Source organism: Ictalurus punctatus, chromosome 2, assembly GCF_001660625.3.
Source record: "Ictalurus punctatus breed USDA103 chromosome 2, Coco_2.0, whole genome shotgun sequence".
NCBI classification, from domain to species: Eukaryota; Metazoa; Chordata; class Actinopteri; order Siluriformes; family Ictaluridae; genus Ictalurus; species Ictalurus punctatus.
The window spans coordinates 24,304,777-24,328,437 of NC_030417.2; the positions used below are offsets into that span (position 1 = coordinate 24,304,777).

At 37.9% G+C, this 23,661-nt stretch overlaps 2 protein-coding genes across 3 annotated transcripts; one reads left to right on the forward strand and one right to left on the reverse strand.

Moving 5' to 3' along the window:
• The first annotated feature begins 2,583 nt into the window (after positions 1–2,583).
• prpsap1 (phosphoribosyl pyrophosphate synthetase-associated protein 1) lies at positions 2,584–18,404 on the forward strand. Of its 2 annotated transcripts, XM_017452254.3 has the most exons (12): positions 2,584–2,826; positions 2,932–3,015; positions 4,680–4,732; positions 4,894–4,960; positions 5,557–5,729; positions 6,574–6,689; positions 6,787–6,842; positions 8,226–8,371; positions 10,242–10,280; positions 14,214–14,284; positions 14,918–15,064; positions 17,259–18,404. In XM_017452254.3, the coding sequence occupies exons 2-12, from the start codon at positions 2,933–2,935 to the stop codon at positions 17,415–17,417; spliced, it is 1,110 nt and encodes a 369-aa protein (XP_017307743.1). In that variant the 5' UTR covers positions 2,584–2,826; position 2,932; the 3' UTR covers positions 17,418–18,404. The 2 variants fall into 2 exon arrangements, with proteins under 2 accessions (XP_017307743.1, XP_017307753.1); XM_017452264.3 differs by lacking the exon at positions 10,242–10,280 and having other exon boundaries at positions 2,585–3,015.
• Positions 18,405–20,157: 1,753 nt separating this feature from the next.
• rasd4 (rasd family member 4) lies at positions 20,158–21,900 on the reverse strand. Its single transcript, XM_047150309.2, has one exon. The coding sequence runs from the start codon at positions 21,487–21,489 to the stop codon at positions 20,863–20,865; it is 627 nt and encodes a 208-aa protein (XP_047006265.1). The 5' UTR covers positions 21,490–21,900; the 3' UTR covers positions 20,158–20,862.
• Between the last annotated feature and the right edge of the window lie 1,761 nt (positions 21,901–23,661).

Here is a 23,661-nt window from a genome sequence, read left to right on the forward strand (position 1 = left end):
TGAAGTTGCTCTTGATTAATTTGGATGCATTTCTCTGTAAATTGGCAAATAAAATGTTCCTGTAAACTTCTGAGTTAATTCTGCTGCTACCATCATGAGTTACATCATCAATAAAGATTAGTGAGCCTGTTCCAGAAGCAGTCCTGAAAGCCCAAACCATGACACAGCCGCCACCATGTTTCACAGATGACCTTGTATGTTTTTGATCATGAACATCTAATTTCTCCACAATTTGGCCTTTTTGTCACTTTGGTTCCAGAATTTTGTGGTACATCTCTGTATTTCTTTGTGAATTCCAATCTGACTTTCCGATTTTTACTTCTAATGAGTGGGTTGCATCTTGTGGTAAAGCCTGTATATTTCTGATTTAAGTTTTATATAAATCTTCTTTGAATGGTGGATTGAGATACCTTCACCCCTGTCCAGTGGAGATTATTGGTGATGTCCTTGACTGTTGTTTTGGGGGTTTTCTTCACAGCTTTGTTTCTATCATCATCTGTTGCTGTTTTCCTTGGCTGATATATTCTGTGTCTGTTGCTCAGTACATGAGTGGTTTCTGTCTTTTTCAGGACATTCCAAATTGTTGTATTGTCTGTACTCAATGTTTGTGCAATGGCTCTGATTGATTGATTTTTCCCTCTTTTCTCAGCTTCAAAATGGCTAGCTGTTCTCCCATGGACAGCTCGCTGATCTTCATGTTGGCTTGTCCTTTTTAACAACAATGCAATCTTTTATAGATGAAACTGAAGGCTAAAACCAAGCGTAGCTGTTCAGAGCTATTTATTGTTTAAACAATCAATCTAACAGGACACACCTGGAGGGCAGTGTACCTTCTCTTAATTAACTACAAAAAATACAGCGAGGTTTTTAAACTCTACTTCTAGAAAATGAACAATAAATGTGCACCAGGTGCATTTTTTTTTTTTTTTTTTTTAAGTTTTTAATCAGTTTATGAAGCCACTGTCAACTTTATCATCTAGAATAATTTCTTTGATCAGCCTATGATTTAAATCTTTATCATGTAATCCATCAGGTCCAAACAGAAGGTAAAATAATCAGCATGAGAAGAATGTTTTAATCCATCAAAGGCCTAATAATTACTTTGAAATGTATTTCAATCATGAAGAGAGAGACTTAATATTAAACCAGCATTTAAACATATTAAGCATTTGATTATGTTGTGATAAAATATGGAATATGTATTTTTTTTTTTTTATCAAAGTATAATCCAATCATGTATAATCAATGTATGAGGGTATTCATGTATATTAATCAAAGAAACCAGGACAAGTGGATTTAACTCCAGCTTGTGAGGAATCACTGAATACACATTCTTCATTTGCAGTTTGTATCTTTTTCTTCCTAGCTCGTTAACTTGCTATCCGTCGTTCATTCCTTAGCGTGTATCCACTATTATTGCCAAGAGTGGGAAGTTAGAATAATACAGGATATGCACGTACTGATAAGACCACCTCTCGTAGGGAGCATGCACCAATGATTCAAGGGCATGCATGGAAGTTACTTTGCTAAAAGACCTCCTTCGTACTCAGCAAATCTTATCACACACTATAAAATACACTATAAAAATTAAGATGGGGTCGGAGAATTGCTTTGCAAACCGACTGGACTCGTCACTATTGTAATAAAAGTCTAATTTCTTTTTGCCATTAAAAACCTCGACACTCGGAAGTTTGGATTTTTTGCTGAAGAAGATTCCACGACGTTCGTTACATATTATATCGTAATTGTACAATCCTAACGTATTTTGAGCAGACAACAGATTGACCGTCGACTACAGACACGTAGCATCCACTGATTCCACCGTTTTCCCACTGACATGCCCCCAACTCAAAGAAAATATCGAGTTTCCCACTCGTAATTACGACTTAGTAGTGGCGTTCATGTGCGTCCAACTCGTAATTACGAGCTTTCCGACATGAAACGCACCAACGGCTATGGTCTGAGGTGCCGACTCGAGCATAGCCAATCGGAGTCCAGTCCTGCTCGCTGTATGAGGTTCTCCAAACTAGTGATGGGAAGTTCGGATCATTTTACTGACTCGGATCTTTGAATCTCGTTCAGCAAAATGAACGAATCTTTTTACGAGTCATTTCCTTCATTTCAGCAGAATATAATTAAAATATTACGTTAAATTCCCCCAACACATGTACTACTTAATAAACTATCAAATAAACTATAGGCTAATGAAGCTAAGGCCGAATTATGAGAAACAGAAATTCTTAATTAATAGCTTAGGTCTTCAGGCGATGCAGTCTGTTAAGTTCAGTGTTACTCTTTCCTTTGTCACTTCACATTTGTCACGTCTGAGACACAAAACGTTCGTTCATCACGTCACAGCCCCGCTGCATTCAGCCTATGCGGCGCTCACCAGAAGAACGAACGAGTCGAATCCGAAGACGCGAGAGGTGATCTAATCGTTTCTGTTTCCTGTACAGAACCTATGGGAATGTTACTGCGCATGCGCGGTCAAAAATGAACGAATCACTCTCTGAGACAACTCTCTGTTCCGGAGTCATATTAAAGATTCATTCAAAATGAGTGAATCGTTCATGAACGACACATCACTACTCCAAACCTCCCGGCGGCAGTGGAGGAGACTTTTGTCTCTAGTAGCAACATAGGCCTGGGGGTGGAAAAAAAAGAGAAGAAAAATAAATGATTGGGTGTTTGGAAACACAAAACCGCAGAATGTGGACACTGGAGCAGAGCTATCGTGATTTTATGACTGTGTTGCTTAACGGTCTTCTTCTGGTGTTATTCTGAAGTTTTAATGACACGCTGATACCGGCTTGGTCACATTCAGAAGTAAGACGAAAAGATAAAAATAAAAGAAAAAAGTATACTCTGCCAACCTGACGGAATACCACAGTCCAAAGTTTAAACTGTTAGACGGCGTTTGCGTTTCCTCAGAATGAACGTGCCGAAAAGCGGTTATCGCGTTTTCTCTGCCAACTCCACTGCGGCATGCACCGAGCTTGCGAAGAAGATTACAGAGTATGTATCCTGTTATTATACACACACGCCTACTTAGTACACAGCCTGAGTAGGTTACTGGACAACACTGACGAAACTAACAGTAGCTTGTTAGTAAGCTAGCTACAGTAGGTCGTTATGAATAGTTAATAACCTGTCAGCTATGCAGCTGGTCTACGTAGAATTACTAACCAAATAGCTCATTAGTTTAAAACAGACGGTCATTGTCTACTAATGTGGGCAGCTAGTCAACTGTGTGGTTTAATCTAGGAGTGCAGCTAAACCCTTCATCATTTCATAGGACAAGCTAACTGCTTTAGCACCTCAGTGTGACCCTTTAGCCAGCTAACCATTTAGCTAGGTTTCAGTGTTTTTATTTTTGTTTGTTCCAACAACACTGTAGCCAAACTGAATATCCGTGTCAAATAATGGCATTGGGAAATAAGGACGAAGAGCAGATACAAATACTAGTCAGATATCAATCAGTGCATGTATAAATAATCTAACATCAGCACAGCTTTCTGGAATTTAAAGAGCAGACTGCCTAGCACTATACACTGAGTAATATACACGCAGAGGCCACTTTATTAGGCATACCTAACTTGTAAGATAAGTGTACTCATTGGTCTGTTTTGTTAGGTAAATCTGCAATGTAGATCAATTTGGAGGTGTACAGATTACTGGCTGTAGCCCATCGGTTACCACACAAAATATACTATCAATGATATGATATAGCAGTGTCACTGACATGGTAGTAGATGTTAGTGGGTGTCAATAGTGGTTCTCTGTGGATCCCTTCCAGCTAATTCCAAAATATGCATTGCAACACATGTATTACAGGGAATAATACTCATAGGCCTCCCAGCCAGCTCTATCAAACCCCTTCAAATGATTTTGAATACAGCAGCACACCTCGTCTTCAACCAGTCCAAAAGAACCCATGTCGCACCCCTCTTCACTTTTCTCCACTGGCTTCCTGTAGCTGCACGCATCAAATTCAAGGCCGTGATGCTCGCGTACAAGATCTTGACTGGAATAGCACTCCCCTACCTCAACAGGCTCCTTGAGGCTTACGTAAAGCGTGGCTCAAGGTCCTTTTCCAGAACCTTCAAACTAACTGTTCCTCAGTGGTGGAATGAACTTCCAACCTCAATCCGGACCGCAGAATCTGTCACTATTTACAAAAAAAAGTTGAAGACCCACCTCTTCCGTGAGCACTTAACTAACCCCTAAAATGCCAACCCCACATTATTTAAAAAAGCAAACAAACAAACAAAAAAAAACATACTCTGGCTCTTTGTCGGTTAAATGGCTTTTGGACTTGCAGCTAATCCACAATGAGCATGTTTTGGCGACACAGCGTGACAAATGATGCTGCGATGAAAGAGCAAAATTCTCATAACATGCAGGCACAGCGCACACGTGCTTGTGGATAGCATGCTTTCCTCCATCCATGCTAGTCATGCAACTCTTGTGACTACTGTTAAATAATACTCTGATATGCCCAATTTAGTATTCACATACAGAATATTAAAAAATATGGAGTCCTCTGTTGTGACAGCTAGCTTTCCTATAGCCATGCTGGTCACGTTGTTTTCCATGGTTCTGTAAGTGCAATATTTCCTCCCACTCTGTAACGGTATATACGCAATAAAATTTTCCTTCATTTCTTTTTGACTCTTTAGGCGTCTTGGCGTGGAGTTGGGCAAGTCTGTTGTTTACCAGGAGGCGAACAGAGGTGAAATTGACTCCCACGATTTGGCATGATGACTCTGGCAATTAGAAATTAATCAGACTTTCTTTTTATTCTTATAAATTGCCTGTCTGTTAAGTCTAACTGTATTTTAAAGGTATTTACATCTTCCTTTCAAGAATTCATTAATTCTCTTTATTTCACAGAGACTAGAGTTGATGTCAAAGAGTCTGTTCGAGGCCAAACAATCTTTATCATCCAAACCATTCCCAAGTAAGGCACATCTTTCAATGTGGTTAGAATATACACATGAGGGTAAGACACAGTTGTCAAAGAAATGACACTGGGGGACTGTGGCTCAGGTGGTAGAGCGGGCTGTCCACTAATTGTAGGGTTGGCGATTTGATTCCCGGGGCACATGACTCCACATGCCGAAGTGTCCTTGGGCAAGACACTGAACCCCAAGTTGCTCCCGATGGCAAGTTAGCGCCTTGCACGGCAGCTCTGCTACCACTGGTGTGTGGGTGAATGGGTGAGTGAGACACAGTGTAAAGGGCTTTGGATAAAAGCGCTATTTAAGTGCACCATTTACCATTTGCAAATATAATTTAATGAATAGATTAACTGTTTATCTCTGAAATATTAAACTGCGGTATTTAACCATTTTACAAATCGCATTTCTGATTAACTGCCCTGTTTGATGTTGTGCACAAACTATAAGCTGTTTACACAAGCAGAAGTGTAACTTCAACATGATGAGTTATGCATTTAGAAGTATTTCACTACCATTACTTTGCCATACTGCTTAACTTCTTTGGGAATATAATTAGATTGATCTGTGTATATATGTGTGTTTGTGTGTTTTGCAGAGATGTTAACACAGCGATCATGGAGCTGCTAGTCATGGCCTATGCACTCAAGACCTCCTGCGCCAAAAACATTATCGGAGTCATCCCTTATTTTCCGTATAGCAAACAGTGCAAGATGAGGAAGAGGGGATCCATAGTGTGCAAACTGTTGGCGTCCATGTTTGCCAAAGCAGGTATCAAATATCCTGTGATTACAATTTTGACTTGTAGAACCCACTGAAGTTTGTTTGCTTTTGTTTTTACGCTTCACTTTCTCAGTTTCATAACTGTCCAGAAATAACAAATGATTTAAATTGTTGTGGGAAAGTGAGTAATCTGTTTTGGATTCGACAAAATGTTCAGCAAAGTCCTTATTATTAGTCATATTATTTCTCACTTTTTATTTATGCTACAAAATAAAGTTGTTATTTTTTCCCACTAGAATTATTCTGACTTTTCTTTGTTGCTTGTTCGAATCCCAAATCCTTCATCCTTATTTATGCATGATATGGAGTGCACTATATATCGTAGGACATAGTCTTGTATACTCCATATAGTGCTGTAAACTTCAAATTTTGTGATATTTTTGTTTCAGCTTTGCAGTGAGAAATTTTAACTTTGGGAAAGTGTGATATTTCAGTTCTGTGGTATAAACAAGACCTATTTTAAAAAAAGTATTAGTGTCGAGAGCTGAACACTTCTTTGCATATCATAAAACAGTATAATAAAATTGTTAGAGTTTGCACAGAAGCATACTAATACAAAAAGGAAAAGGAGAACAATGTTACAAATAGGCTACGGTTCTAAGGGTAAAGTGGAAAATGGCTTATGGTGTTCAATTAATTATTATTATTTTTTTTAATAGTAATATACGGAGTGCTAGCTTGCAACTCTGTTATTGCTGTGTATAATAAAGTTTTATTTAATAGTTATCTTTCTCTTCTAGATTTATTTTTTGCACTAATTTCTCACTGCTTTAGATTTTCCTTGCAGCATCCTGCAACAAATCTTTAATCATTATAAATGTCTGCTAATCAGGTTTGACACACATCATCACTATGGACCTGCATCAGAAGGAGATCCAGGGTTTCTTCAATTTCCCTGTGGATAACCTGCGTGCTTCTCCGTTCCTTCTACAGTACATTCAAGAAGAGGTAAGTTACCATTTAGTGAAATTCCTCTTATCGACTAAATTGTGCCTAAATTGCTGAGGCTATTTTGTAAATTTATGTCAAATGTGTTTTATTTTAGATCCCTGATTACAGAAATGCCATTATTGTTGCAAAGTCTCCATCTGCTGCAAAAAGGTATTGTTACTGCCCCTAGTTGAACATGTAAATGTTCAGTTTGTTTGCTTTTAGACTTGTAATATGTAATGCGTATGTTCTGTTGGAATATCTTAGATTTTAATAATAAAGGAACAACGCTGTTTTTTCCACACCCTTGTTAAAGATTTTATATTACAGACATCACAGTCAGGCTATTTTGGGGAGTAGCATAATAGTTTAGTTTTAATTCCTGATTTTAAAAAAATTATTTATTTACTTTAATTCCCTTCCTCTTGTTTTTACCCCATACCTGTGTGCACACTTCCATAACCTGATGGATACTTAAACATGTGCAGTCTTGTTTATATTACTAACTAAGATGAACATACTTGGCGAACTTGAAGTAAATTTTACAATTGTTTTGCTGTACTGTCTAGCCTGTGTCATTGGACATCCAGTACTAAGTACACACAGTTTATTGAGTGTGTGCTTAAGCACATGAGCCTTTTAAGGATGTTAGCACATGGACTTGTGTTTTTTGAGATGTGTTTAGAGTACCAATAGGATCCACAAAGGAACTAAAAAAAAGGAACTATATAATCACACAATTTGTTGTGATTGATTAATAATTTTTTTCTTCTTCTTAAGGCTGATGTTTTTCATAATTGAAATTTTAATGTGAAATCACGTAATCAATGTAGAATCAACACAAAGGAAGTATATTTAAATTAAAATATTATTGTTTAATAGCATCTTTTTTTCTTAACTTTGAATACAGATTCTCTCCTGTGAACAACAGATTTCTAATAAAACCTCAAGGCCCTCAAAATTGACTGTCTGCTTGAAAGGCATATTTCTTATATGCACTAACAGAGATAATAACAAAACCCAGACCTATATGTTAAAGTGACAATTGAATTTGAAAACTATCAAGGCCATTAAAATTAGCTTAGAAGGTAGTCATTTCTTATATGCACTATTATAAATGAAAAATCAACAACAAAAAATGTGTTCCAAGTTCACTTGTTTTTAACTTTCCAGTTAGCCAAAGCATTAATTACTTTCCCACTTCACCCTCGAATACTGCACTCATGTAATATAGATTGGCGAGGCCATGTAGAGATGATTAGGGGATATGTCAATAACGTCTGTGGTAGGCCTAAATAAATTCAGCTTTGCAAACTGTGCGCTTTTGTTTCTCCAAAGATCCTTCGGGCAACTTTTTAAAGTGAACTTTCCACCTAATGCCATTAGGCTTTCTTTTACTTCTTACATTCATTTCATTAGTACACATTATGTATAGGCATGTGTCAAAGTCAATTAAGTTTAAGCATTTTTAAATGTAACATTTGACTTTGAAATGAATGTGCAGTTGATAGCAGTTCTGGCAGTGACCATTCTTTCTGTATGTGCTGATCACAGGGCTCAGTCATATGCGGAGCGGCTGCGTCTGGGCCTGGCTGTTATTCATGGGGAAGCTCAGTGTTCTGAATCAGACATGGCAGACGGACGACACTCTCCTCCATGCGTTCGCAACACTACAGGCCACCCAGGCCTTGAGCTGCCATGTAAGAGCCACCAGTATAAATCCTCTCAGAGCAACAGAATTATTCAAGGCCTTAGCATAGATGGTTTTCCCAAAAAGACTATTAGTAGAGCCACTGTTTAGGATCTTAAATTTAGCTCAAATATAGCTTTATTAGATATTGATTTAGTTAGGTACACATGCTTTCTCTGCAGTATGGGGTGGTGGTAATAAGGTCAAAATCTTGCATCGCGGCAGTAATGGCCTTTCTGAAGCACTCTATGCAATGCAGTTTTATTTCTTATGCTTTGCATTATTTAAATTTAAACCACAAATCATCTAATTCCTTTTGATGATTGGAAATGTCCAAAACAATTGGTTCACTAGGTATTTTGGGACTACTACTTTGTTTGTTTTGCATAATTATGATTACGTAACAGTTAATTTTGTTTCATTTGTGCTTGTTGTATATGTCATGTGGACTTGGACAATTCTCAGAGAGACCGCTATTCTACTAGTGTTAGTCTTTGTAATCTGTTCTATCCATCTCAATCTCAGCTGAATTTAAAATATACCGTAACCTTTACAGTGTAAGTGGTGAATCGTCTCTTTTAGTGTGCAGTTTTTCCATATACCTGTAATGATGCATGAACAGAAATCAGAATACAAAATACTGATTTAATCTACACTGCTCAGCCATAACATTAAAATCATCTGCTGAATATTGTGTAGGTCCCCCTTGTGCCACCAAAAGAGCTCTGACTGTTGCCATGAAGGGGTGTACTTGGTCTGCAACAATGTTTAGGTACGTGTCATAGTAACGTCCATATGAATGCCAGGACCCAAGGTTTCCCAGCAGAACATTGTCCAGAGCATCATACTGCCTCCTCTGGCTTGGCATCTTCTCATAGTGCCACACACCCAGCCGTCCACATGGTGTAAAAGAAAACATGATTCTTCAGACCAGGCCCACTTCTTCCATTGCTCCATGGTCCAGTTCTGATGCTCACAAGCCTATTGTAGGAGCTTTCCATGGTATACAGGGGTCAGCATGGGCACTCTGACCGGTCTGTGTCTACAAAGCCCCATACGCAACAAGCTGCGATGCACTGTGTGCTCTGACACCTTTTTCAACAATTTGTGCTACATTAGCTCTTCTGTGGAATTGGACCAGATGCACTAGCCTTCACTCCCCATGCACATCAGTGAGCCTTGGGCACCCATGACCCATTCGCCGGTTCACCGGTTGTCCTTCGTTGGACCACTTGTTATAAGTACAGCCCACTGCATACCAGGAACACATCATAAGACCTGCTGTTTCGTAGATGCTCTGACCCAGTAGTCTAGCCATCAGACTTTGGTCCTTGTCAAAGTCACTCAGATCTTTTTGCTTGCCCATTTTTCCTGCTTCCAACACATCAATGTTGAGAACTGACTGTTCACTTGCTGACTAATATATCCAACCCTTTGACAAGTGCCATTGTAACAAGATAATCAATGTTATTCACTTCACCTGTCAGCGCTTTTAATGTTATGGCAGATTGTTGTAGTTATAGCATTACCACAATTATTGATCAGTAATGACTATAAGTATTCAAAGTCACAAAATGCTGTAGTAAAATATATTTTCAGTTATGTTCCAGTGGCTTCATAGATGTTTTGCACTAGTCCATCTAATATACAAATTCATAGGGGAAGAAAAAAAGAGTATTATGATGTCACACAAAGTAAACATGTATTATTAAAAACATTACAATTAACTGAATTAGTGGTACTGATAGCAGTACTGATAAAGTAGCCTAGCTCATATTTGAGTGGATTCTGAGGATTTTTGAAGTCTCGCTCATCTTTCTGTGATTTATGAGCTGTCTGTGTGGACATTATTTAATGTGGTGTTTATTTGTTGATAATAGGCAAGCAACAAGCTCCGTTCCCAGGCATAGAGCTTCCAAGTACGATGGTTAACTCTCTTTGCTTCTGATCACAGCAGTGACCACACTGAAATGGTTCCTCTATGCATGCATGCAGTAATTGAGGCCTCTCAATACCTGCAGTCAAAAGCATTCTGTGTTTCTTAGATGTGTAGCTAGGCTAAATAAATTTTCACTCCTTGTATTAAGATGATCAGGCTTCTTACCTAATCAGATCTCTTTTCATGCATTGTCTTAGTAGAACGTTTCTCATTGCCTAGTCATCACTAATCTAACAGTTTGAGTCTATGTGTAATCTACTTGAACAAACCTTATTTTTGCGGTTATGTCAGAGTACTGTAAGTAGAAACAGGTGTAAAAATTTCAGAGTGCTTCCTGTCAGGATTGAGAAACCTCAAATGAAGAGATTCATTTAAAAAATATTTTGTAATTATCATCCTTTCGAACAAATTGAACCATTTAATGCTCGAGATATACCGTATACATGTGTTTGGTTTTGATCTGGCCTGAATGTTGCTAATCAACACATCATGCCTGCTTGTGGAGAACTCTGTAGATTAGATATTTAGTCTAGTTGTTTTGTAGTTGCTTGGGACCAAGACCTCTGCAAGGCCTTGGAAACACATGACCTTGAGGAAAAGAACTACGGAAAATAAATAGACAACCTATCTGATGATACAAAAAAATGGCTTTTTAAATTTAGAATTAACTAAGCATTTCTAGAAATATTTATAAGCATCTCCAATACTTCAACAGAGTATGCTTTTCTGATTGAGTACAAGTAACAGCTTTTTACATTATTAAAAGCCTAAAATGATTCTGATCTTTTTTCCCTAGAAGACATGACAATAATATGGCTGCATGGGTTAAAATTAGAGCATTTTACAATTCACTCGCAACTTGATATACCGTATTACCTTCCAGTAAATGACTGTTCTTCACTTGCTAGATGAAAGGCATGTGTTGATGGCATGTTTAACTTTTTTTTTTTAAACCGCTCTGAACCTGCAGTCTACCCCTGTGTGTTAAACCTTATTCAGGTGTGCAAGTGTGTTTGTTGGTTGTGCCTTCCTGTGCCTTTGCTCTGAGAGAAGACTTGAATATCAAATGAGAACAGCCCTGCAGTATTGACCAGCCCCTTAATTTCAGTAGTTCTAGCCAGATTTGCTCAGATTTGCTGGCTTTGAGTAACAAATCCTAGGTGTATCCATCACATCTCCCTGCACAGACTTTTGTCTAGAAGCCTCTTGGATACAATCTCCTTCATGATTGGATATGTTGGAGAAAAAAAAACAATGATCATTTTTTATTTCTGCATGGCATGTGCTGCAATGAGTTTGCCGTTACTGATGTAGCCAGATTTGTAGGTGGGGTAAAATGGGAACCATCAAAGAAAACCATTAAAGTGCACTACAAACTAACTAGGGTTTGCATAGGTACTCGGACGACATTTGAGGATCATTACAGAAGGAATAAAACATGACGGAGCGTGCTGTTATAGGAAAATTATCAGCGTTAACACAAAGTGGAGTTGATCATTTGACAATAACAACACATTCCAAAGTGTTTTATTCTTCTTATACCACAGCAATTTGATAGCAGTTACATGTATGTATGTATTTATTTATTTATTTATTAATCAGCGACACATCATTTATAGTTAAATTTAATGTTGTGACATCCATGAGACGAGTTAGTTCCTGTACTCATATCACTTACATAATAGCAATAACTTTCTTGACGTTAATAAAACAAAAAGCCAGAAACCAGAAATCGCAACGTCCTCTGTTTTTGAAGACTTTGTGGAGGCAGAAAATGTCAGATATGGTTACAAAGTGCTGACTCCCAAGACTCTGTTCATAAATATTAATTAAATGACTCCTTAAAGCTTCACCGTTTTTATCTGTTTATTATTAGCCTTTTTATTAGATCATGTGGCGCAACCTCCATACAAGTTCTTATAAATGAACTGTTACTATCCTTGTGTTTCAATCGATATACCATATTCACATTATATACTGTACACGTATAGTCACACATGCAGTCGCCATATTTGGGACTGACTTTCTGGCTTCACTGCACAACACGAACGTTACTCCTCTTACTTTGGAAGAGAATAAATGGTTGATTAAAACAGAATGTGTTCTTATGTACCTTCTCAAAATGCTGATTACAATTAAACTGGCAAAATGTGTTTCTCATACACAACTCCATCCCTAAAGTACTGGAAAATACTGTACCTTAAAACATTTCTGAGCACACAAACTTACCGGCTCTTCATGTCTGGGTTCATAAAGGATCCTAGGGTGTTTCAGCAGGAGGAGAAATAATTTTTTTCATTATAGGGAGGTAAAGTCGATGTGACAGAATCCGCTGCCCTGGTGCTTGTTGAAGATGTATGTAGTCAAGATTATTAGTATAAATGAAAATTAATCTTTTCATTGAAGCACAGACGCAATAACATTGATGTAGTCTCTTCCGAATTTGGATATTATACAATTATACCACAATTATACAGTGCAACATCACATGAAACCCAAGGATAGAAACAATTACTTCCTAGAATGGCATAATTAGTATAAACCTACCACTTGAATTATAGCTGGCACTACTGTCAGAATGTTGCTGTTATAGAAAATTAATCCCTTCTGACCAATCAGATTCAAGAGTTCAACAGCTCTGTGGTATAAGACTGTTTATGGATTAGTTATGTTAGAATATTATATACAGTCATGTGAAAAAAATAAGATGGAAATTCTTGCCTTTTTGACACATTTGGACAAGAAAACATTTGGTCATCTTTGAAACAGTGTCTATTAATAAAGTTGATATACAAAACCGCAATGAAAATTAGCATTTTCAGTCATTTATTTTATAGCATATAGCATTTTCAACAGAAATATCAATGGATGTGATATTCTCCTGTGGAAAAAGTCAGTACATCCTTGGCCTCAGAAGCTAGTATTGCCCCCTTTAGCAGAAATATCTTCTTGTGGACAATTATGCAAAACTTCTACCAGTCTCTGACATCAGATTGCTGAAATGTTTGACAACTCCTCCATGCAATATTTGTAGATGTATACATGTTTGAGGGTTTTCTTACATGTACTTCCATGTGCCATTTGTATATGGTAAAAGGTCTGCAGTTATATAGTGCTTTTATCCAAAGTGCTTTACACTGTGTCTCATTCACCCATTCACACACACACTCACACACCAATGGTAGCAGAGCTGCCATGCAAGACGCTAACTTGAGGTTCAGTGTCTTGCCCAAGGACACTCCGGTATGTGGAGTCATGTGGGCCTGGTATCGAACCGCCAACCCTACGATTAGTGGACAACCACTGCTCTACCACCTGAGCCACAGCCGTCCCGTATATGATTTTCCTTACAGTGGAGTGATGTATTTAAAAAAATTTCTGAAGGCCTTATAGAATACTTTATACCTTTGAATGATGACACCACACTTCACTAGCAAAGGGAACACCAGACACAAGATATGAGAGCGGTTTAAATAAAGACAGGTTCCACCTGAACTCCCTAAGCAGGTTCTAATCACTGGCACCCAATCTTGAACACCTGATTCTAATTTTATGGATTTGAAGGTAGGGGTATTCTTACATTTTCCATGTGACTGATCTGTAATTTTAGTTAATTTAAATTGTGAAAATTACTTTACTACAAAATGTCAGTTTGTGTCAGTTGATAGTGTATCAACTTCATTAATAAGCAGTGTTTCAGTGAGGATCAAATGTTTGCTTGTCCAAATATGTAAAAAAAAATAATAATAATAATTTCCATGGGGAGTACTTATTTTGTCACATGACAGTATGCTTGAATCCAACATACCAAATCTACACTGACTCGGAAGCCTTTTTCATTTGATGGTATCCCTTTCCACCACCACCTGTTTTCTGTATGAAAATAAGAACTTGGTGAAATTTCTTTTTCTAGTAATGATGGCCAAGGAGAAACCACCCATTACAGTGGTGGGAGATGTTGGAGGACGCATTGCCATCATTGTTGTAAGATACACCTTTCTGAGTATTTACTACACTACTGAAAATAAAGTTAATTTCAGTGTCGGATATTGTTCATCGTTTTACATGACCAACGCTGAGGTGAAGACTTTAAAAATCTACACCGCTGAGTTGCCAGTTTATTAGCTGCAACTTCTGCCTTCACACAAATGATACATTCCAGCAAGTTATGTCACATGACTGGGCTGTGTAGTATGAATCAGTTTTTTGAGCTTTAATGTTCATTGTATTGTTTGAATGTGCAAAACAAGTGACTAGTGACTTTAAGTATGGCATGTTATTTGTGGCCTGACCTACTACCATTTCCTAAACAGTTATCTTCCTGAGTTTCACCCATAATAGTATTGGTGGTTTAGTGAGAAAAGTGCAGATACACCTGTCACATATTACAAGCTCATTGAGGAACTTGTATGGTGTATCTGAACACTGCAAAAAAAAAAATTGATAGTTAATCCACATAAAAATAAATTTTTATATATTCCTGGCCTGCAGATTCCACAGATCTCTATCCTATTGAGCGTTTTAAAGATGTACTTAATAAAACTGAAAACTGTATACAAACATAAACGTGTGTGTGTGTATAAATGTGTATCGTGCTTATTTTAAACCCTCATCTAGGATGACATCATTGATGATGTGGAAGACTTTGTGGCATCAGCAGAGATCCTGAAAGAGAGAGGAGCGTATAAGATCTACATCATGGCCACCCATGGCCTGCTGTCAGCTGATGCTCCACGTCTCATTGAGGAGTCTGCCATAGACGAGGTCACTTTCCCTTTTTTTTTAATCATTATGCTCACTTGCCCCATATTACCAGGTTACATGTGAAGTGAATCTAAATATAGTAACAAATTATAAATATTATGTCATGTCGGTGTGTGCATGGATATGTTGGAGACGAGAAGTAAGAGAAAAAAGGTCTACCAGCAGATGGAAATTGATTGAGAGTGTTTGCATAAGGGTTTATTTTATACTTGCCCTTTTTCAAAACATTTGGAAGCTGTTCTGGGCTCAGCAGCAATGCTGGTTGTATGCACATTATATTGCTTTCTTTCCCTTGGTCCTGAAAGCATAGCCTTATTTTTTGTATGATCTATTATTAAATAAACATGTAGCTAAACAGGAAGACAGGCTGATGGTTGTTTTATGCTAAATTACAACCACATTTAACAATGTAGACAAATGGAAAAGGTAAAGAGAAACATTTTTTAAGCAGTATTGTCAGTTTCAGCATTCCAAAAGACAGGTAAAATATATCAATCTTGTAGAAATCCCATAATATTTTCAAAATAGCCCTGGATCACAGTTTTAGAATTTACAGAACCAGCTGTTTGGAAACATTGCAAGAAAGAAGGACTTCCAGAAAGCAGCTTACAAAGAGCAACGCCTGAACCAAGCACCATTAGAATTAAACTTGATATGTGTTGTGGTCAGACGAGACCAGAATAATACTAGTTGGGTGTGCACACCAAAATCAAAATTTTTTGGTAATCAGCATGTTTGGCTGCATACAAGGAAAACCACCTTAAAATATGGAGCTGGATTTTTCATGATTTGGGGCTGTTTTGTGGCTGGTGGTTCATTGGCCTTTGTGAAAATTGATGGTATCATAAATTCTGCTGTGTAAAATAATAGAAATCTGGTAGGTTCTGCCAAGAGCTTCAAACATGGCAATAGATAGCTTTCAGCGGGATGGTGAACCAAACATAGTTTTACTTTCAAATGAACACAGAAATGGGTAAAGAAACACATCATCAAAGTTTGCAGTGATCATTTCAGTCTCTGGACCATTGTAGAATATTCCACTTCTTTGCTTTAAAAAATGCCTGGGTTGCTTTCGCAGTATGTTTTGGGTCATTGTCCATCTGTAAAGTGAAGCGCCGTCCAATTAACTTCACTGAATTTGGTTGAATCTGAGCAGACAATATATTCCTATACACTTCAGAATTCATCAATAGACACTAGTGACCCAGTGCCATTGGAAGCTATGCATGCCCATGCCATTACACTCCCTCCACCATGTTTTTCAAATGATGTGGTATTCTTTGGACCATGAGCCGTTCCAAGCCTTCTCCATACTTTTTTCTTCCCATCATTCTGGTACAGGTTGATCTTAGTTTAATCTCTCCAAAGATTGATTGATTGATTGATTGATTTATTTATTTAAAATATGTTTTTCTGTCTAATCTGGCCTTTCTATTCTTGAGGCTTATGAATGGTTTGCACCTTGTGGTGAACCCTCTGTATTTGCTCTTGTGAAGTCTTCTCTTTATGGTAGACTTGGATAATTATATGCGTACCTCCTGGAGAGTGTTCTTCACATGGAAATGATCCTACGATCATCCACTACTGTTGTCTTCCATGGATGTCTATCCTTTTTGTGTTGCAGAATTCAACAGTTATTTATTTATTTATTTATTTATTTACCCCCCCTCAGAATGTACCAAACTGTTGATTTGGCCACTCCTAAGGTTCCTGCTAACTCTCTGATGGATTTTTTTTTTTTTTTTTTTTTTTTTTTTTTTTTTTTTTTTTTTTTTGCCGTCTGAGGATTGTCTGTTTCACTTGCATTGAAAGCTCCTTTGACCGTATGCTGTGGGTTCACAACAACAACTTCCCAATGCGAACACCACAACTGGAAGCAACTCTAGACCTTTTACCTGCTTAATTGATGATGAAATAAGGAAGGAATAGCCCACACCTGTCCATGAAACCGCTTTTGAGTCAAATGTCAAATTACACTTGGTCCCTTGAAAAAGACGGGCTACATGTATGTGAATACATTTTTATATATATATATATAAATTGTACGTCGCTGTGTCCTTGAGCTGAAAATATCACTTATACTGTTTAGTTATTATAGTCTGCTATTTTCCATGAAGGATGGTGATAATTCTGTGGACTACTGTTGTATTGTAACTGGTGTGTAATCTGGCCTGTATTTATTTAATTTATACAGGTGGTGGTGACAAACACCGTCCCACATGAGGTGCAGAAGCTGCAGTGCCCGAAGATCAAGACGGTGGATGTGAGCATGATCCTGGCCGAGGCCATCCGCCGCATCCACAACGGCGAATCCATGGCCTACCTGTTCCGCAACATCACTGTAGATGATTAGGTTTAACTGACCTCACTGTGGAAGAGAAGTCTTTACAAAGAATTGAAGAGGTACTTCCTCCTCTTCTGCATGTGCTAGGAGTGCCAGGTTTTCTAAAAATTATTATTTAAACCAATAATATTAGCTCATTTAAATATATACACTGTTTGAGGCCAGGATAAATGTATTAGGATTGAAATTTTAGGATCTGACAGTTACAGTATGAAGGCAGTCTCTTTTACACTTCTGCACTACAGTAAGCTATGTAGCTCTAAAAGGCTGCAACAGTAACTGATACATATGCAAGAGTCTTGAATGTTGTTTTGTCACTTGCCGAAGTCATCTGCCAAATAAAGGCATTTGATCAAGATTGGTTGGCGTACAGTAAATGTATCATTTGTGAGTATTTCAGAAAGCGCTTTAATAAAATTGTCCAACATTAGTGCTCGAGCGAATACAGTATGACCTAAAACTATAGAGCTTATCGATAAGCATTATGCTGATTTGTTTATTAAAGAGTGGTTAGGTCTTAATTCCAAAAATTAAGGAACAAACGTGCATGTGTTTGCATCCAAGCCATGTGGATTCTGTGTCATCTCACTGTTGTGTCCCTATACTTTGCATTTTGTGGGGTAGAACCGTTTTCAGACTTTATCAGCGTTATTAGTTAATATTGTCGTGATCACAATGTTGCTACAGTTCAGTTCTTTATACTTACTTTTCACTGCGTTCTTTGCAACATCTCATCCGTCACTTCCACTTCCTATTCAGAACTCATTCCTGTTGTGTGCCACTCAGGCAGGTGGTGAGTGAGAGTTACAGCAGTTGCTTTGGCAACCATATTCAAAGTTAGTTCCTTGTTATTATTTTCTTTATCTATTGGTTTTCTCCAGCTCCTCTGGGCTGCATTCGAACTATCCAAAAATGTATGAATTTGTTTTGTGAAGTTATGTAGCTGAAGTTGATTTATAACCATATTTTTGTAAATAAAGATAATGGTTGAATTTTTAGTGTTTCACGGAGTCTTTATTAAACTAAATATGAATCATAAACACATTTACATAGAAGTATATGATTTGTACTCAACCCCAAATGAATTATCACCATATAGCAGTTCAAAATAATCCTAGTCATCATGAATAGATTCATAGATCACATTCCTCATTCATCTGGTCTCCAGTACAACCTCAATAGCTTTCCTCATATAGTATCATTTTAAATTCCTTCACACTCCTTCAACTGGCCAATAATAGGATCTCAGTATATGATATAGTCACAGACCCTTTACTTGCTCAGAACTCCTCAGGGTAACTCTGAGGACACTGAGGAGCTTAGACCAAGTCAAGAGGCAAAGACAGCAGCTTGTGTACATTCTGCAGGCCACTTGCTACCTTACAACAATTCTAAAACAGCAGGATGAATCTCTTGTTACTCTTCCTCAAGACACAGTTCAATCCAACATGTTATCAAAGTCATGTATTGGGTCAAGAAGTGGTTTTACAACAGTTCTGACAATCATTCAAACCTATTAAAAAAATTAAGAGTTACAAAATGTGAACACTCTTTTTCAGATTATTGCTCATCAGGCAAGGTTTACGACTCACCTGCGCGTGGTAGGCTCAAGCAGTCTGGATGTCAAAATGCAAACTGACCCAGGTGAACTAGATAGGCAGCTGTGTGTTTTAACAAGACTTTTAAGAGGAAGTAGAGTGCCGACATTAATATTACTTCCTGTTTTAGCTCAGGGGAACAATACACCTTGTTTCAGAAAGGGGAAGTGTGTGTGTGTGTGTGTGTGTGTGTGTGTGTGCGCGCACGCGCTATATAGAGTAGGCGTGTCTGTGTCGTATAGAGTAGGTGTAAGAGTAATATATGACTATACTTAGTGTGGACCATGTTCTCAGTTTGTGTGTATGTCTCAATCTGACTAGACAACGACAAGATGTAGTGCTGCTTTAGTGACCACATGAAAGCAGAAGTATGTGCTATCTCAACTTGTTACTAAGGAAACTGGTATGTGAATAACGATTGAAGTGATATACTAAATCTGTCATCCTGACCTGTCTGAATGCAGTGAACATGATTAAACTTTTGAAATGTCTAGGTTTGTCTGGACAAAAATCCCCTTGCAAAGAAAATTTTTAAAGAAAATCCACTGGCAGATTCATTTATTCAAAAGGCCATTCTGTATAAGGGGAAACAGGAACCAGCCAACATCCCATATGAATAGGAGAAGAGAAAGTTGGCATTTGGTTAACAAACCATGACCTTCCCTGTCATTTTATTTCTGCTTTGACTAGGGTAAACAATCAGAGCCTTATGCATAGCACGAGCTGAGGAGATGCAAGCAGGATGAATCTCCACTAGATGGTAGTAGACTACTAGATGATAAATTCTCTAATGATTTCAGCTTTCAGTCTGGTCAAGATTTCTGGTATCAGTTAAGACTAGTATTTTCTCATTTTCTTTCCTTGGTATTAATAAGATAAATTTGATAATAGAATTATTTTTTGGTAATGTATTGCAAGCCTTTAAATGTGAAATCAGCAATTTGTCATGAAAGTTCTATTTGCCTAGTGACTGGAGTGATTTCAGACAGTCATTTAATTTGGTTATGTTGATTGATGTATGATACTTTGGAAATTATATTAAAACTGTATTATAATGTTACCATCATATATATATATGCATTCTATCAAATAATTAACTCTTGCATAATTATAGATACAGTAATGGTATAAGTGTTTTCCAGTGGTGTTTCATTGATTTTAAGTCATCAGTAAGACATTTGATCACTTAAATATTTATTAAATGTTTCATGCAGTAACAAAACATTAAAAAAAAATGTGTAACATAACTCTAGAATATTAAAATTACATGAGTTTCATTACATTCATGGATTTTTACTTTATTTAATTATTATTATTATTATTATTATTATTATTATTATTATTATTATTATTATTATTTAGAAGATGTAGACTTAACCAGGAACATGTTTCAGTACGTTGTTGCAATGATGGTCTATAAACCAATACACATTTTATACAGGCAACCTTCAAAACAAAATGGATTTTAATAGATTTTATGTTAACACTACAGTCCACACAACCTGTTTATAATTTTCTGCAGAAATTTTTTAAAAGCTTCTCCACCAGAGTCCACTTGCATCAGGTTAACACTTGACATTGAGCTTTCAGCAGAGCTTCACAAGTTCAGTGCAACTTATGTTTGAAAAGACTTGCTATGAAGTTTGGCATGTTCTTTTCAAACAATGAGCAGTTCCTGCATTTCCCTCACATTTTGAGGGTTGACTGTTTTGTCCTTTAACTCCCTTTCCCTTCTTATCAGCCGTTTCCATCTTGTCCATTGTCAGTTCTGAGATAATAACAATGATGCTGTGTTTGAAAGGGTTCAAATGTTGTGAGGAGTTTCGAGTGGATCCTCCCCATTTGTCCTATGAACTTTAGGCCATAGTGCAGCTGTTGGTCTTGTTCATTGGTGGCCGTGCTCCTGTGTGCTTGGGGAAGGTCTCTCTGCGACGCCTCAGTGCTGGGCTCAGGCGACTTGGCACATTGGCCTGCTGCAGCAGCTCTCTGAACACCTCTAGCACGTTGTCATTGTCTTTAGCTGAGGCTTCCAAGAAGCAATTGTTCCAGTCCAGCTCCATGGTGGCAACAACATCTTCAGCATTTACCCTTCTGTCGCCCTTACAGTCTGTTTTGTTTCCCACCACCACCACTGGTGTGAACTTGTCCTCCTTGATCTCCAGGATCTCCTTGCGCAGACTCTTCACGGCTTCGAGTGACTCGGGGTCATCCACGGAGTAGACCAGGGCGAAGACATCACCATTCTGAATGGAGAGCTTGCGCATAGCTGGGAACGAGTAGCTGCCGCTCGTATCCATGATGTGCACAGTCACCTTGATGCCAGCCACCTCATACTCCATGCTGTGGAGCTCCTCCACGGTGCGCCGGTGCTTTGGTTCGAACCGATCCTGCAAGAAGCGCTGGATCAGAGCTGTTTTGCCCACGCCAGCAGCTCCCATGAACACCAGACGTACCTCTTTCTTTTGCTTTACGTCTAGAGACATGTTTCTGAGTGCTGCTCGTATCTTAATGTGCTGGATAGTTCCTGTAAGAATTTAGTTTGAACCTCATCAAACGAATTGACGTTGAAATGTTTAGAAGCTTGTAGCGCGCTTCATAAAATTCAGTTTAGCAGTTGCTGCTAAATTAAACACACACTGAGATGTGCTGGAGTAATGCATGGCACACAGCTGACAGGTGCTTCTGTGTCTGTGCGTGTCTGTGTGTTCTATTTATAGATTTTCTCAATCATGGTTCTGCGCTCCTCCTGAACTCTCAGCCAATTGCTTTACAGCAGCCGTCCTTATCGTTTACTTTGGGACCAATTGAAAAGAAGTATGCAAAAGAGAAATGTTATGAATATGCTCAAATCAGAAGTGGTAGGAGTGATGAGCTCTAGATGTGTTTTGGTGCTTCAAATTCTGTACTTAATGAAGTGGCTGTGCCGTAATATACAATTCTAAGAAAACAATTAGTTACATTTTTCTGATTATATGAATATGGATATATTCTGTTTGACAGATTATTATGGATTTGGGGATTTTTACTTTACCCTAATGTTTATTAGGTAGTGATTTTTTTATTATTACTGATTGATTTCTTGGAATACATTTGAGAATAAGATAACGATTGAGCACATAAGAGACTAGCGTTTATGAACCACGGGATATCAGGTTTGAACCTATCAGGTTCAAAGACAAATGAGAGTTGAGCAAGCTAAATAGGAATCTAGGCTTTCCAAAAGTGCTTATACATCGTTACAAAAGTAAATAAGGGGGTCTTAATGGTTAGCACATTTGCCTCAAACTTCCAGGGCTGGGGGTTCGATTCCTGCCTCTGCCCTGTGTGGTGGAGCTTGCATGTTCTCCTCGTGCTTCGGGTGTTTCCTCCAGGTACTCCGGTTTTCTCCCCCAGTCCACAGACATGCGTTGTAGGCTGACTGGCACTGTCTAGGGTGTCCCCTGCCTTGTGCCCTGAGTTCCCTGGGATAGGCTCCAGGCTCCCCAAAACCCTGTGCAGTGGTACAGAAAATGGATGGGTCTAAAAATCACCACTTGGAAATTTAGGTCTTGAATCAAGAGAGTGGAATCTTTAGGTTCAAACAATTTGATTTAACTCATACTTGATCCTGAGGCTGTTTGTATTGAACACATATGCAGTTTAAAAGAAAACAAATCACCGGTCCACTTCAAAAGTGGTGTTCTGAGTTTTGCTCCAAGGGAACTTAGATTTGGTCCACACCACGTGTGAAATCAATCTCCTCCCTGACATTTGGCATCAAATAACATCAGTGGTGTCAGGTTAGTTCCTGTTTAAAGCTTCATAGTATTGGGGAAAGAAATATACAGAAGATAGGAGAACTCATCCAGAAGATTTTTTATTATTTTTTTCTTGCAGATCAGCTAAATCTTTCATTTGTTCTCAAATTAGGCGGCTCACTAGTGAGAATAGCCAGCAAACTTGTTTTTGTTGTTGTGGAATGTGTATCCATTGGATACCCAGTTGGGAGTTATTTTAAACTGGGCTTACACAGTATGAGGAGAGCAATCTGACTTGTCGTCTGACTACTTCTTACAGTGCACCATTCAATCTCATGATGTTCAGGTAACATATGGATGAGATGTAAGTGAAATTGGTTTTAGTGCTTTGTTTTGACTGGACATTATGATGGAAAAGAAAGTTCAGAGTTATTATAGAAAATGACAGCAGTAGCACACTGCCTGTTAGTGCTTTTTCACACAGTCAGTTTCTTGTGTGAGTCATCACTAAGGTATGTTTTATGACCCCTTTACATAAACTGTACACACACACACACACACACACACACACACACACACACACACACACACACACGATGTCTGTGAATGTCTATGAAACTCTATGAAAATTTAAGCCCTTTTCTCTTGACAAAACCCAAATTGTGCAATTTCCTGCCTTTCTCTTACTCTGACTGTACAATCACTCATTCCTCGGTCTCTGAGACAATAAGTCTTTTTTGGGCTTTAAGCATTTTTTTAAAAATCATGTTTATTCTACTAGGGATGCAAAGATACTTGCATTGGGTATCTGTCCAATACCATACTCATTTAATCATACATATACTGGTAAAAATCACTCTGATAAAACTATATATGTGCATTAATATTTGAAGAAAATTGATTAAATAATAGATTGCT